The 17,214-nt window shown below is 39.0% G+C and overlaps 1 protein-coding gene across 1 annotated transcript in view; it reads right to left on the bottom strand.

Annotated features, from left to right (window-relative positions):
* veph1 (ventricular zone expressed PH domain-containing 1) overlaps positions 1–17,214 on the bottom strand; it is a 77,042-nt gene that overhangs the window by 9,049 nt on the left and 50,779 nt on the right. Inside the window, exon 11 of the mRNA XM_030744974.1 lies at positions 9,208–9,325. Coding sequence (XP_030600834.1) covers positions 9,208–9,325 — 118 coding nt within the window. The remainder of the gene's footprint in view (positions 1–9,207; positions 9,326–17,214) is intronic.

Raw genomic sequence — 17,214 nt, 5'->3', positions numbered from 1 at the left:
TGCTTTGATATAGACACCTGGAAAGGTAACCCAGGGTTTGCTGTCAGCCCCAGGCATGTGCAGTCTTTCATCTGAGACACACTGACGTCAAACGAGCAAAGACAAAGAGCATAAAACACACACACACACACACATGCATAAGTTGACTCATAAGCACATACAGGATACTGCATTTGCTTATTACTGGTTTTGCATGGCATTGCTGCTCAGTTTGTTTCTGATTACAGCTTTCAAAGTGCGGCCAGATCACCTACCACACAATTTGGTGCTAAACCTGACCAGACCCCCTTTGCTTATGGTCCTTGACCAGTTACTGCAATGTTATGGGAGCGACAGGATTTCAAAAATGTGAAATGAGTTACGTCTCTGACCTAAATCATTTCCAGAAACAGGTCCTAAAAACAACCCCAATTTCACCCTCAGGCCTAAATATAAGATTTCGTTTATTTGTCACATGCACAGATATATACAGTGCAGCGCAGAGTGAAATGTATTTTGTACCTGCAGCTGATAGTAAGTAGCAAAAACATATAAACAAGAATAAAAATAAGTAATTCACACACCACGGCACACAAGATCAAGATATATAAATATCTGGGGTAAAAATATAAAATTGTAGTCGCTGGTATTTAGACGAGGGCACGTTATTGCAGCTGGCCTGGTAAAGTGCAAGTCAAACAATAGAATAATTTACATGGTGCGTAACAGTTCAGTTTAGGGCTCAGAGTATATTTTATATATATATATATATATATATGGCATGCTTTTGTTCCTAACAAATTAACCACTCCATATCAGTATAGATATCCAGCATTATTTTTTCCCATTGAGATCTGATGTTTTCAAAATGTTCCTTTCATTTCTCTGAGCAATGCATGTAAGAAGAAAAGCCTACTTTCTATGGATTTGTATTTGTCAGTGTGACCGGCTTTTACAACGTGTAAATGGATGCGTGTATTACTTTGGAGGTTTGCTGTTTTTGGCTTCAGGACCACAAGAACATTAAGTGTGAGGAGAGCAGGGACACGTATCCTGAACTACAAGGGGAAATGTAAAATCTCGAAATACTCACTGAAAAGTGAGTCATTCACTGTCCATGTAAGTGGCAGTATTAGGAAGCTAGAGGAAGGTCAGCATTCCCCAAATTATTGATGAAAATGTCTTTAAATTATTATTATTTTTCTTTTTGTGCAGTATCAGATGTTAAAAAACTTCGATGTCACCAGTGTGCTTCCTGGAAATTCTAGCAAGGGGAAGAAAAAAAAAACAGCAATTTTTGAATAGATTATTGAGAGAATAATAACCATCAAGTCAATATAAGGAATAAGGCCTCATAGATGTAAGCAAATTCCTAGAAGGAGATTGTTAAAAGTATCACAATGGATGTAAGGGAATATACAAAGAAGTGGGAATAAAACCCCCCAAAACAAAACAAACAAAAAACCAAAACAAAACAAAAACTGACCACAGCAAAGCAGAGGTCCAGGAGGGAAAAAAGTCCCATTGTCTACGTCCCTATTGTAGCTGGTACCACATTTAAAACACCGGGGCACGACCACGAGGTAAATAACACGTGAAACATCACACACAAGCATGAATGCTAGCAGGGTCAACTTGGTGGTTATGCCATATGCTCTACAAAGATTTACTGCAAAAGTCCAAATCAGCTTTTCAGATCCCGCCACAGCATTTCAATCAGGTTGAAAACTGGACTTCAAAAGGTCTGGACTTTGGTCAAACATCTCCATCTTGTTCATATCTGTCTAAAGAACAATGGCCCAGAGGTCTCCTGGTCTTCTAATTGTACCATCATATACACTGCCTGGCCATAAAAAAAGTCGCCACCAAAAAAAAGTTCACACACTAATATTTAGTTGGACCGCCTTTAGCTTTGATTGCAGCATGCATTCACTGTGGCATTGTTTCGATAAGCTTCTGCAATGTCACAAGATTTATTTCCATCCAGTGTCGTATTAATTTTTCACCGAGATCTTGCAGTGATGATGGCAGATTCTGACCACTGCGCAAAGCCTTCTCCAACACATCCCAAAGATTCTCAATGAGGTTGAGGTCTGGACTCTGTGGAGGCCAATCCATGTGTGAAAATGATGTCTCATGCTTCCAGAACCACTCTTTCACAATTCAAGCCCGATGAATCCTGGCATTGTCATCTTGGAATATGCCCGTGCCATCAGGGAAGAAAAAATCCATTGATGGAATAACCTGGTCATTCAGTATATTCAGGTAGTCAGCTGACCTCATTCTTTGAGCACATAATGCTGCTGAACCTAGACCTGACCAACTGCAGCAACCCCAGATCATAGCACTGTCCCCACAGGTTTGTATAGTAGGTACTAGGCATGATGGGTGCATCACTTCACCTGCCTCTCTTCTTACCCTGATGGGCCCATCACTCTGGAACAGGGTAAATCTGGACTCATCAGACCACATGACCTCCTTCCATTGCTCCAGAGTCCAATCTTTATGCTCCCTAGCAAACTGAAGCCTTTTTTTTCCCCGTTAGCTTCACTGATTAGTGGTTTTCTTAAGGCTACACAGCTGTTCAGTCCCAATCCCTTGAGTTCCCTTTGCATTGTGCATGTGGAAATGCTCTTACTTTCACTATTATACATAGCCCTGAGTGCTACTGTTGTTTTTCTTCAATTTGATTTTACCAAACGTTTAAGTGATCGCCGATCACGATCATTCAGGATTTTTTTCCAGACACATTTCTTCCTCGAAGACAATGGGTCCCCACTATCCTTCCAGTTTTTAATAATGCGTTGGACAATTCTTAACCCAATTTTAGTAGTTTCTGCAATCTCCTTAGAGGTTTTCTCTGCTTGATGCACTCCAATGATTTGACCCTTCTCAAATAGACTGACGTCTTTTCCACGACCACGCGATGTGTCTTTCGACATGGTTGTTTAAGAAATGAGAAGCAACTGATTGCACCAGTTGGGGTTAAATAACTTGTTGCGAGCTGAAAGATAATTGCACATGCAGTAATTATCCAATAGGTGGCTCGTACCTATTAAATCCAGGTGGTGACTTTTTTTTTGGCCAGGTAGTATATATATATATATATATATATATATATATATATATATATATATATATATATATATATATATATATATATATATATATATATATATATATATGCATTTACTGTATATACAGTAATATACTAGCATCCTTTTCATATTTAGGTTCACCAAACCTAATGCCACATCCTGCCTACAAGTGTCCTGTTACACAAGAATTAGCACATAAATTGTTCTGATTTGCAGTTCCTGTCATTGCCCCCCAACTTCAATTTATGGTTTTGAAACTGTTTCCACTAAAAAAACCTCAATGACTCCAAAGTCTTGCTCACACTGTTACATTCAAGCTGCCTGTTCCATGTAACCTCAGTTTAACTTTACCTGATCATCTAAATGATATCAAAACCTGAGTGTAAAATTAAAAAAAAATCATAATAATACAACAAACATGCAACCAGCATATCAGGGACCTCAAATAATATATATAAAAAAAAAAAGTAATTCTGTAGTAAAGTTTTAAATAAGAGAAGAAATATAAGATGGAAGGTCTGGCAGTAGAGTTGCATAAATGATGCAGCACTGTGTACAAAGGGCATGACAGTCACATATGTATTAGCTAACATGCTGCCCTAATCTTGCTTGATGATGTCACCAGAACCTCCAAAAGCACCCTTGAGAAATGCTGTCTTAATTTAACAAAATTCCACTAAGCTGCAAAACTCCTTTTTACCGTAACGACACTCAGAATTTCACAGTGTGATAAACGTTTCTCTTTAGCCAGAAAACCTCCAGAATTTGCAACATAATTCCTGAATGTTAGAATTTCTGTCTTCACTGATTGATGCTGGGATGCTGACTCTTGGGGTTTTCCAGATTTTTGCAAACAGTGGATTTGTCTTTCTGAAATAAACAAATGTGAACAAATCCACAAAACTGCAGCAATCCAGATATATTTTTTATGCATATTTTAGACTGTATATAATGTACTTGGAGTAATGTCTCCTTTCTTTCCTGATGCTCGTAAAAAATCTCTGCTGTTAGTTTGGCAATTAAGTACATATTGAACAGTATGTTGTCCAAGAGAAAATACCCATCAAGCCCAAGGAGCACAGTATAAGAGAGCATACTCGTGACATGCCGTATTCAGGCACGCACACACACACACACACACGCATCCACTTTGCCCTTTACAGTGAAAAGAACTTCAACTTTCCCTCTTTTCTTCTTTACCTTTAAAAGATGAAACAAACTTCATGCGCGTTTGTGTGTGTGTGTGTGTGTGTGTGAGAGAGAGAGAGAGACCTCTGAGTCACTCATGCCAAGTCAGCAAGTAGTTGTTCTTGTTTTTTTAAATCATTGTAGTGCAGCCATATAAAGCATTATAAAGTCAAACCTTGGCTGGGTGCAGCTTGTAATATGACCAGCATGCATACATGTAAACACGTAAACTGATATGTCATGTTTTTATTTATAAAAGGAAAAAACAACTAGGGCCATCTAAAAGTGTAATATTCCAGTTCCAAAATGCACACATATAAGTTGAGTTGATAAGTTGAGTCACTGTTGTCATTTACAGTAATTTAAGCTAAAACACTGGACAGCTTTCAGTTGGACAGCTAAGTTCCCAGTGGATGGTTCTGAGTTTTCATTTTGGCTCTCACTGCACATTGTGGTCTTGTTTTATGACCATATTCATTTTGGTGAAAACATGTTCACATGGCACGGATTTAGACACTGTGCTGCAATGACTGAAGTAGTGCAATACATTTCCTGTAAATCCAGTCTGGCTGAATAAATGCAATAATTTCCAGCAAGTTTATATTTTAAGGTAAAGACCTTTAAAAAAAAAAGGAAGGAATCTCTGGCACAACAAGGCTGGAGAAGAAGAGCACAGAAAGATGACAGCACGTTTTACCCGAATTAAGCAATTCAGGTCATTTTCTGCTAAAATACCACAGACAGGGTGATTCTACTATTTCAGTAAATACATTACATATTTTATAACCGTACATGGAGAAAAATTGGCACACCCTATCAATTCATTTCCAAATTACTGCAAATCTTTATTCAACTGAGAATCTCATAAATATCAAATGTTAAATATGAAAAAATTTAAATTTAATGACTTCAAAAAAACTCATTAGTTAAAGCTTACTGTGCTTATGTTTCCATGTTTGCTGTAGTGGTATGATATCTCTTTACAGGTTTATTGAAAGTGATTTTAGCTGATTTAAGGGCCTGAGTGACTGAGCCTGACTTTGGTACAGATATATATTCTTTTATGATTGCTGGTGGCCTCATTATTAATGTGTCTTATCAAACCCAGGTGTCACTGTGATGTGTTGTGTTAACTGAACTGTTTAAACACTAAAGTCTAATTTTGGAACATTTGTACTCAACAGGTGGGCGTGATACTGCTTTGAAAACATGCATAAATACGGTGTCAATCATTTTAGTGTACCAATATTCAACATCATATCCTCTTTTTAAGAATACTGTATTGGCTAAAAGCAGCAACTACTGTATAAAAACCGTCCAAGTCTTCAGACAGACATGCAGAGAAGCATGCAGAGAAGAGCATTTTTGGGATCACTGTCACACTGAAAAATGAAGCCGTTTGCCAACCAGATGCTTTCCAGATGGTATTGCATAGTGGATCAAAATCTGATATTCATAATTTCATCAATTTTGACAAAATCTCCAACACCACTGGCTGAAATGCAGCTCCAAACAATTTCAGAGCCTCCACCGTGTTTTACAAAATTTTCAAATCTGGATTCATTCCTCCTCTGACAGCCACTCTTCCCCTGAGACCATTTCTCAGGTCTGATGTCAGGTCTTTATAGGATTTTTTTTTCCCGTTTCTTAATTACATGACTTTCAGATGCTGTTCATCTACCATAGATAATTTTTTAGGCCTGTCACTTCTTCTTTTGTCCACTTGTTCAGTTTCCTCAGGTTTTTTTAAGGAAATGCTTCACACCATGCTTTTTAGCAAATAGCGTGTTGGGAATCACCCTCCTGCTGCAAAAATACTATTTCATGGCTGGTAAACTGTGTTAACTTTGGCACTGGCAACTAAATAAATCTGTAAAAAAAATTGTGTGTAAAAAATTTTGCGACAGGCTGCTAGTAACAAAGTGCTTAAAGATAACCTTTAAACTTTGCTAAGTTGTATCTTATGTGTAGAGACAACACTGAGTCATCCCTTGAGCAGGGCATCTTTTGTAATGTTTAGATGATTATTTTTGTTTGTCTAAGACCACTTAAAAAAAATGACAAGAGAGCATCCTGGAGTAAAGGAATGAGGGGTGGCTCTGGACTTTTGCACAGTACTGTACACACACACACACACACACACACACACACACACACACACACACACACACACACACACACACACACACACACACACACACACACACACACACACACAGGATATCACCATTTCCTTTCTAAAGCCTCTTGTAATGAAGACAGACTGGCATGAACTTAAAAGGTAATCATCCATTCCTTCCAGTCATTCAGGCAGCTCAGTGAATACTCCGGTTAGTTCTGTGCAGCAGAGCTCAAAGAATGCCGTTCATTTGGCTTTTGTATTGTCTAGATTGCAAAGTCTCAAAATGAGCCATATAAATATCAATACCACTTAAATGGATGAAGATCATTTGTTTAAATGGACTCACAATAAGCTCATCTTATTTCTGATTATTATAAAGAAGCAATTCCAAGTGAACTGGACTGTGTCGTGTTATTCCAAGCATCCAGTGTAGTCAAGACCATATTAATGGTAGCCAGGTCAGGTTCATCTATTTGAGATTTTGTCACAGACACAAGTCTTTACCTCTACCTGACTTTTACAGGATTTTTCTAATTACATAAAGCTAAAGAAACCCTCCCAACACTTAAATATGGCATACTGCTGATTTCCGTATTTTTTTATTTTATGCCATAATGCACTTTAATTCAATTTTATTTTTACAGTGCCAAATCACAACAAACAGTCGCCTCAAGGCACTTTATACTGTAAGGTAAAGACCCTACATAGACATAACTGTGGGGTTAGAATTTCCCTAATTTGGAGGTTATAGAAAGAGCAGTTTGTCAAACCTCAGATTACAGATAGTCTGTAATAGAAGTGAAATTATAGATAAAGGAGAATTAGGGAAACCTCAACATAAATGAAATGTGTTTAGTGATTACGGAGTTTTTAAGAAAGGCAGAAGCATTATCAGAATTATGACAAGTGGTAGCAAAAACCTTGCAGAAACCAATCCAATAGCTTGTAGTGGAACCGTGCCTAATCATACAAGACATTTGCTCTGATGTCTGAGGCAGTTTATCATCAACTCTGACGTACAGTATACAAGCGAGTTTCTAAACCCAGAGCAACAGTTTGACTCTAAACTGTTTGCTACATTACATCAGTTGGCTTAGATGTAAAATGGAAAAAGTTAAATATGATGATGCCGCAGCAATCATCAGCATCTCCATGAACACAAACCCACGCAATGCAAAAACATTCCTCAGTATTTCTAAATGATATTTAAAGTGCACTCCGGAGTTGTCGGCTGCTGGTAAAGTTGGAAGAAATGTTTTGCTGGGTCTGCCCTGTGTTTTACACTTGATGCTCTGCCATGATTGTTACCTCCACCAGATTCGCGCACCTACTGTAGCTGTAGTAGGGAGACCTCTGGGAAATGTAAGTGTTCTTACTTTAGCCTGTCTCCTAGTTGGCTACTAGCTTTCATGTCTGGGCCAACTTGGCAAAGTGGACAGATGCAGAACAGTGCAGATGCAGAAGCTGAAGGAAAGTTGCACCAACAGGACTTTATTCCTTTAGGATGCAGTGAACACAGTATACTGCTGGATACTAACAGTTCACTCTAACACGGGCCACTTAGACACATTTTGGGCCGTTGTAGCTCCCTCTATCAGCATGCTTTCACAGAGGGATGAGGCTACATACAGCTAATGTTACTCTCACTCACTCTCACACACTCAGAGCAGAGGAGGCAGTCCCTCATTTCCTCATAACATCAGGCTACCTTCTTACAGAAAAATGCTCTGCATATTCTGCACTTACCTTTATTACACGACTGACCACTTCAGGCTCTAACAACGGTCCTGAGCGTCTTCCATTAAATATTGGGTGTAGATGCAGTTCAAAGTCTTGATAGGAGGCCATGATTCACCTCCACAAACCAAGGTTATGAAGATCAGACTCTGACGGATCACTGTTTCATGAAACAAAGTGCCATCGCGCACCCGATTGGAATCTGTTGATTAAAACCACCTCTTTTTGCCTCTACATTTGCAGCTAAACCAGGGGTTCATGTACTTTTGTCACTCACAAATACTGGATCATTTTCCTCAGTAAACAAAGGACAAAGTCTGATATATTCATCTCATTTAATTGGGTTCTCTTTATCTAATATCTGAAAATGGTTTATAAACTTTCAATCACCACTGTACCATGATTTTAGTGTGTAGAGGTCTAATCAGCAAACAGAAAACACAAACGTACTCAGATTGTTAACCAAAGGTGATTTAAGATGTGGTCATTATTCCAAGTCTTACTTCATCAGCACAAAGTGCTCACTGAAAGGGGCCACTGGTCCAAAGTAAAGTAATCACATCTGAGTCACGGTGGCAGTGACTGACTGCTTATAGTGACTTTTAAAAGGCTTAAATCAGGCTGGCAGCTGTTTCGTAACAGCTGGTTTTTGCTCCAGTTTCCTTCACTGTTCTGAGAAAAGTTTATATCTCTTGAAGGCATTTTGAGGGAAAGCATCCCATGGAGCTCCCCAGAGAAAGAAAACTATGCCCAAGAGAGCTGCTGAAATGACAAGAGATGAAAAAGCAATCTTCTAAAATCCTGCTTTAGTTGTTCATTCCTCTGTTTAGAGAAGAGAGCAAAGGATGGGAGCAATTCAGGGGAAAGTGCAGGAGAACGTGTTGTGTGAGGCAGAGTGTGTAATTTTGATGTCTGATGATATGCAAGAGCGGAAATGTACACTGAAATGTTTATAAATGTGGAGGGATTCAATTTTCAGATAGTAAGACCTTCTGTTCTCATTGCCTCTGTTAGTGTGTGTGTGTGTGTGTGTGTGTGTGTGTGTGTGTGTGTGTGTGCATGTGTGTGTGTGTGTGTTTATACCTGTAGCTTTCTCAGGGTTGTTACACATGAAGCAGAGCCAACCTCCTTCCTCCTCACTGTATCCAAACAGGTCAAAGAAACGCACCTCTTCCAGCTGGATCTGAAGGTTGTCCAGGTCCTGGAGACAAACAGAAAGAAAACAAAGACATGGAACAGCTGAGCTGCACAAATATTAAACTGTCCTATATTATATTTAAACTTCATGGTGGTGACGCTGTGATCGATAGTGACTATGTATCTAGTCCAACAACACATGAATTATACAGGTAAAAAAATAAAATAAAATATGCAAAGAGTTCATGCTGTTATTGTATCAGAATCATTTTAACCGTGCCTGCTGTTTGCAGCCAGCATACTGCTACGCCCCCAACCAAAGCAACAGAGAGAGGTGAAGAAGAGAGTGCAGGCAGGGTGGAGTGGGTGGAGACGAGTGTCGAGGTGATTTATAACAGAAGGATAGCAGCAAGACTGAAAAGATTTACAAGATGGTAGTGAGACCTGCTATGGTTTGGAGATGGTGGCACTGGTAAAAAGACAGGAGGCCGAACTGGAGGTGGTAGATGTTCCAATTTTCCTTGGATTAGAAATTAGTATATCAGAGGGACAGCTCAGGTTTAAGAAGTTTGGAGACAAAGTTAGAGAAGCAAGGCTGAGATGGTTTGGACATGTCAGAGGAGGGAGAGTGGATATACTGGAGAAAGGGGGTTGAATATGGAGCTGCCAGACATGAGGAACAAAGGAAGACCACAGAAAAGATTAATGGGTGTAGTGAAGGAGACATGCAGAGGGTTGGCGTAACAGAGAAGGATGCTAGAGATAGAGTGAGATGGAGGCAGATGATCTGCTGTGGTGATCCCTAAAGGGAGCAGCCTAAAGAGAAAGAGGATACTGCCACACTCCCATTTCTTTATTTAAGGAAACCCATTTACCCCAAGACACAGTACCAGTCAAAAGTTTGGGCACACCTTCTCGTTCAATGTTTTTCTTTCTTTATTTTTTCCTACATTGTAAATCAATACTGAAGTCATCCAGACTACGAAGGAACACAAAAGGAATCATGTAGTAAACTTCAAAGTGTTAAAATAGCCAAAATATGTTTTAGATTTTAGATTCTTCAAAGTAGGCACCTTTTGCTTTGATTACAGCTTTGCACACTCTTGGCATTCTCTCAGTCAGCTTCATGAGGCAATCACCTGAAATGATTTCCCAACAGTCTTGAAGGAGTTCCCAGAGGTGCTGAGCACTCGTTGGCTGCTTTGCCTTCACTCTGCGGTCTGGAGGTGTTTTTGGGGTCATTGTCCTGTTAAAAAACAAATGATGTTGCCACTAAGTGCAAACCAGATGGGATGGCATGTCGCTGCAGAATGCTATGGCAGCCATGCTGGTTAAGTGTGTCTTGGATTTTGAATGCATCACCAACAGTGTCACCAGCAAAGCACCCCCATACCATCAGACTTCCTCCTCCATACTTCACAGTGGGAACTATGCATGTTGGAACCATCACCTTTTCTGCATCTTACAAAAACATGGCGTTTGGAACCAAAAATCTCAAATTTGGACTCATCAGACCAAAGGATGGATTTCCACTGGTCTAATGTCCATTCCTTGTGTTCCTTGGCCAAAGCCATTCTCTTCCTCTTGTTGTGCTTCCTTAGAAGTGGCTTCTTTGCAGCAATTCAACTATAAAGTCCAGATTCACGCAGTCTTCTCTGAACAGTTGAGATGTTTGTGCTACTTGAACTCTGTGAAGCATTTAGGTGGGTTCTTATCTGGGGTACTGTTAACTTGTAGTTTCTGAGGCTGGTAACTCTGATGAACTTATCCCATTCAACAGAGGCAACCTCTTGGTCTTTCTTTCCTGGGGTGGTCTCATCATAACGTTTGATGGTCTTTACGACTGCACTTGAGGATACTTTCAAAGTTCTTGAAATTTTTCAGACTGACTGAGCTTAATTTCTTGAAGTAATGATGGACTGTCGTTTTTCTTTACTTCCATATGTATTTTTTCATAGTTTGGATGATTTTAGTATTAATCTACAATGCAGACAATTTTTAAATAATGAAAAAAATCACTGAATGAGAAGGTGTGTCTAAACTTTTGACTGGTACTGTAAGTCATGGAGAGATCAGGCATCTGTGCTAAAGCAGAAGAATCTGATGTGAAAAAAGTTGGGCTGAATTAACTAAGGTGGTGAATGTTGTGTCCCCCTGAAAAACAACTTAAAGAAAAGATTAAAAAAGAACCTTCTGGACACCAAAGCTGATGTGGATAAAAAAGAAGAAAAAAGAAGGAAGGTGGTAGAGGACAAGGAACACCTGACCTGTCAAGTCAAGATGAGAAACTCATTGCAGATATCTGACACATCCATAAGGTGGCTTAGCCAAGGCATGAAGGTGAAAGTGATGACAGCTAGCACTCACTTGCCATCACTTTATGGTTTACATGCAACGCACAGACCCTTGACACTGTGCAGTAAAAGATATTTCAAGCAGTTTCCAGAATTGCAATCAGACATTTTTGACAGGTGGCATAACCTGATGAAAAAAAAAAAAAAAAAGACCTGACTTCATATATATATATATATATATTGGTTTTATCTAGATTACACTAATATTCCTGATGCTGTTACAGCTCAGGGTACCAGCAAATGCAAAATCACACATATATAAGTGATCCTCAATTCCAAGAAGTAGCTACTTAAATCCTGAAAATATCAGCGTCAATCTGTGTGAGAAGAACGAACAATGGAAGACTGGACCCCCAGCAGAAATCCCAGAAGCCCTCCTGCACATGGTAAGAGTTATACTTTACTGTGAATACACACAAATACACTTCAGTGACACTCAAACCCTCGAGATATTTCTTCTTTTTCTTGCTTGGAGAAATACATGGAAATGAGAGATTCCTGCCAGCAGTTTAGACATTTACTGTATATTTACCATAAATTTACAATACCTTTAACTAAAACAGTGTTTCTATAGTGCTGTTATGTGGGTTTGCCCAAAACCTATTTATCATGAATGCACAGTTCAAATATCCCAGAAACTTACCGCAGCTTCGGCATTTCTCTGAAATACAGCTCTTGTACACTGAAAGGATCATCAGGAGTAGCTCTCACTTCAGCAAACAGCCTCACAAATGCAGCTGGATTTAAATGACTATAAAAAAAAAAACGTAGCTACACTGCACTGAGCTACTAGTGTGTTTTGATTTTCCCCCATGATGTTAAAGAGGAAAGATGTCAAAGTGAAAGCTGATTTTTTTCCCCGTGGATTTCCATGTGCATTCAGTCTTCCACAGATCAGAGCTTTCTTTATGTTGTTGCAACTTAAATAACTGAAATGAAGGGGATTTGCCTGCAAATACAGACAAACCTGGACCATGTGTGGCATTATTATATTCATAATGTGCAGTGGACTGAGTGACCTTCAGGAGGCATCTGCTGCAAAACAGACATATCAAGATTATGAATTTTGAAAGAAGAGCAGGAGTGAAAGAAAAGAGGGTCAATAAAAGTAGATGAGGGTAGACGGAACAAAGAATGAACAGAAAAAAAATGAGAGAAAATTACTTTCCCTCATGTTTTCACAATACACTGCTTTATACTTGTATTCCACTACATTTCAGAGGTATATTGCATCTGTATTTATTTACTTCACTGCAATAATGTGACTGTTTGACTTATTTTTTTTTGCTTTGCATATTAAGGTTTTGCATCACAAATATATTAGAAAATACGGTGTATTCCTATTGAACAGTGATTTTGCAAAAGGTAAACTAATTTTTCTCCAAACACAGTCCAACTGTGCTTTATAATTACACTAATAACTCCATAAAATGTTGCTATCTGGAAATATTGCTGAACGTTTATTGTTTTAACTGATTATGATGATTATGATTATAATATGCTAGTGCAATTTAGCGAAGGTATCTAATGTTGCCCATGTGTGGATCAGTCAGTATTTCCAGGAAACATCAATAAGCTGCAAACTGGCTCCAATGTAAACCAACAGATGGTGCCACGACTTTTTACGCCCGCCTTTATAAAGACTCAAAGGTGGGTTCATCTACCAAATGGCAACATAGCTGAAAAACCACTCCACCAGTTCTACAAAGAGCAGCACAAGAAGCACTCGTCAGGCTCTGAAAACATTTGTTCAGTGTATGTAAAAAAAACATAAAGTTTACCAAGGAGCAAAAGGTGCTATCAGGCTGCATTATGGGAAGTGAGGGATTCGGGGTTTTTGAGATCTAAATCATAGAAGGAGATACAAAGTTCTGCACTAGCAATGCCTCAGCTATCTACAGCATTAAAACTTTTCATTCACATTCATGCATCACAATTAAAAATCAAATATTTCACCATTTATCCGCAAAATAAATATTTTTGATTTGAAAATTCAAGTACATTTGTCTAATTATATGTCTGTATTTTTGCTTTTGTGGGATTCTGAATGCAGGACATTTACTTTTTGGTAATTATCTAGTTTTTTTTTTTTTATATATATCTTTTTCTTTTTAATTCAAGTAATAATGCAACAGTTATATCCATAAGTTACCCAGTTCTTGTCAGTTTTGCCTCTGTGCACTGCCACAGTTGATTTTAAATCAAACAATCAAGATGTGGCTGAAGTGCACACTTTCAGCTTTGATTAAAGGAGCTCAACAAAAGTGTTGCATTAACCAGTTGAGAACTGCAGCCATTTTTATACATGGTCCCATTTTCAGAGGCTCAAAAGTAATTGGATGCACTAACATAACTTTAACTTTGTTTTAATACTTGCATAAAAAATCATTTACAGTCAATGAATGTCTAAAGTCTAGAACCCATGGGCATCACCAAACGCTGTGTTTCCAGCCTTGAGATGCTCTGCCAGGCCGTTACTGCAGCTGCCTTCAATTGCTGCTTGTTTGTGGGTAATAACTGAAAAGCTGCCCTGTTGGGTTGGGATCAGATGACTGACTTGGCCATAGAAGAATATCCCATTTCTTTACCTTGAGAAACTCTTGGATTGCTTTTGCAGTTTGCTTTGAGTCATTATCCATTTGCAGTGTGAAGTGCTGTCTGATCAGCATTTGGCTGAATGTGAGCAGAGAGCATAGCCCCGTACACTTCACCATTCAGCCCGCTGCTTCTATCAGCAGTCACATCATCAATAAACACCAGTGACCCAGTTCCACTGGCAGCCATACATGCCCACGCCATAATACTGTCTCCACCATGTTTGACAGATGATATGCTTCAGATTATAAGCTGTTTTCTCTCCTCCATAATTTTCTCTCACCATCATTCATCATATGTCTTGGTTTCATTTGTTCAAAGAATGTTTTCCAGAGCTGTGCTGGCTCTTTTAGATGTTTTCTGGCAAAGAATAATCTGGCCTACTTCTTCTTTAGTGTAATCAGTGGTTTGCAGCTTGTTGTAAACTCTGTTTACATTCATGAAGGCGTCTCTTAATTATAGACCTTGACAATGATACTCTTACCTCCCTGAGAGTGTTCTTGACTTGGTTAGATGTTAGGAGGTTGTTTTTTTTAACCGTGAAAATAATTCTGTCATCATCCACTTCAGTGTCTTTTGTGGTCTTTCAGGCCTTTTGCTGTTGCTGACCTGTTCAGTGCATTCATCATTTTTAACAATGCACCAGATTGTTGATTTAGTCTCACCTAAAGTTTTTTTAATCTCTCTCTAACAGGTTTGTTTTGGTTTTTCAGCCTCGCGGTGGCCTCCCTCACTCCCTCGTATTTAAAATTACAGTGAAAAGCTCTAAAATACAAATTCAACACTTTGAGTCATCTTCAGATTTTGTGACTGTTTCACTTGCCATGAATTAACAAGGAGACAGACCATGTGGCCATTAAAGTGCTCGTCAGTCAACAGTCCAGTTACTTTGTACTGTGTATATAAATTGCTCTAATTCATAAACAGTTCATACACAAATTTTGTAAAACTCCTTCAATTAAAGCTGAAAGTCTGCACTTCAAGCCCATGCTGATTGTTTGCTTTAAAGCCGTTGTGGTGGTGCACAGAGGTATGCATTTTGTCCAACAAATTATGGACCTGACTGTAGATTTCAGTGTTTTGACCAGAGGATGAGAAGTCTCCTCAATCATTTCATACTTTATAGTCATCTTCATTTCATCTTTCTTGCCTTTCAGAAAAAAAAAAACTGGATAAAGCATTTCTATGGACATTTTAGTTCATGCAACTGATTATTTAAAAAGCTTTAACATTGTTTACCAATTACACAGCAAACATCTTAAAAGCAGCAAGTGGAGACAGAAGGAGAAAAAAAAGATTAAAAAAAAAAAGGCTGTGAGTCAGAAGTTGAGCAACAATGTGTAAGAGTGGACGCAGAATCTACATCTGCTGCATAACACGGAAAAAAAAATGAATCACTAACAAAGAAAAATGAGTAAGATCAGATGTATTTGCTTCCAGAGTCCATTACAAGAAAACCTTAAACTACAGCGTGTGTGTATAATCACATTATCGCAGCCGAAAGGCCGTAATGCACAGAATAAATATGCGGTATATGTTTTGAATGAGCTTTTAGGTTGCTAAGATTAGAGAGACAAATTTGCAGCTGGGCAACAGCCTGATGTGGACAAACACAACCATATTTGAGTCATCAAGACCAGAAAGGTGGATTCAATAAAGAGAGGAAGAAACAATGGCTGAATTATGTGAGTCTGAATATAATCTGTCTGTCCTCATATAACTCCCCCCCCCCTTTCAATTTGCCCCTTTGTGCAACAATGCTCAAGGCACCAAATCTGCAAAGCATGTCCTGCAGGTTATCTATGTGTCACTTAAAATCCAGATTATCTAATATATATTGGGAAAATATAAAAGATGTCTATAGACATTTTTTAAGAAGCCAAACTGGTATTAACTCCAGAAATGGGGAAAAAAATGTGGTTGATGAGGCTGTATTAATATATGTGAATTTTTTTGCGGAGAGAAGAGAAGACTGTGACGCAGGAAGAGGAGGAGAGGGGAGTGTACATCTGGAGAAAGGTGAGTGGATAAGAAGAGGGAGTGTTGGGAAGGGGAGTGGAAGTGAGGTGGATTAAAGCAATAAACGGTGACGTGCTTTATTTCTGTCTCTGTGGACTTTCATCTACGGCTCTGTCAGGCAGGCAGGGGGTCCTGACTATAAACCCTCATTTCAAACGGGCACACACAGAGGTCAGCTGCCTCCTCTATCCTTTTTTGTCCCCTAACATCTTTATCTAATCACAGCCTCGGCTCTGTCTTTATCTCTAAGGTCCCCGCCTTCGTCCCTCCTCTCCCTCCATCGCGTTATCTTCACCACAGTTGTATCAACAAACCCCTCACGGTCCGGGCAAACTGAGGGAAAAAGTCAAACAATACTCTTCAAGTACCTCCTTCCTCAGACTTCCGCTTTGTTCTGTCTCCTTTCGTATCTTGTGCCATGTCTTCCCTCTCTTCCTCCCTCTATGTAAGATAATCCCCACTCCTTAGTCTTCACCTCACCAAAGTTTACCCCTTGCTAACCAGCCTTCAGCTCCTTCCTTTTCCATGACCTTTCCTTTCATCGTCATCTGCATCCCATATGACCATCTTAGCTCCTCTTTTCCCTTATTTCACTCTCTTTTTTTCTTTTTATGTCTTCATTCTCTTAACCTTTTATCATTTTAAATCCATCTGTGATTCATTTAGTTTTAATCATAGGTTTAGTTTTGGTTAATACTGCATCTTTGGCTCCTTATAATATCCCGTCCTTTTCCTCTCTTTATTCTTATTGCCCTTACCGCCATCCATCTCTTGCATTTTAGCCCCCACCAGCTTTCTCTGTGCCATAAAAATGCTAACCTAAAATGTCAGAAGCCAAACATAGACCCTCTTAAATCACCAAAGCCTCGTAAAGGCCAACGGTCTCCCTTTAAATCTTCCTGTCAGTGCAGGCGTAACTGGTAACCTTTTCTGTCTCATACATGGAACAGCTTTCCTTGTCTTGCAGCTCTTCCTGTTGTTGTTA

The sequence above is a fragment of the Archocentrus centrarchus genome, chromosome 13, assembly GCF_007364275.1.
Source record: "Archocentrus centrarchus isolate MPI-CPG fArcCen1 chromosome 13, fArcCen1, whole genome shotgun sequence".
NCBI classification, from domain to species: Eukaryota; Metazoa; Chordata; class Actinopteri; order Cichliformes; family Cichlidae; genus Archocentrus; species Archocentrus centrarchus.
This window is presented reverse-complemented; position numbering and strand designations above follow the sequence as displayed.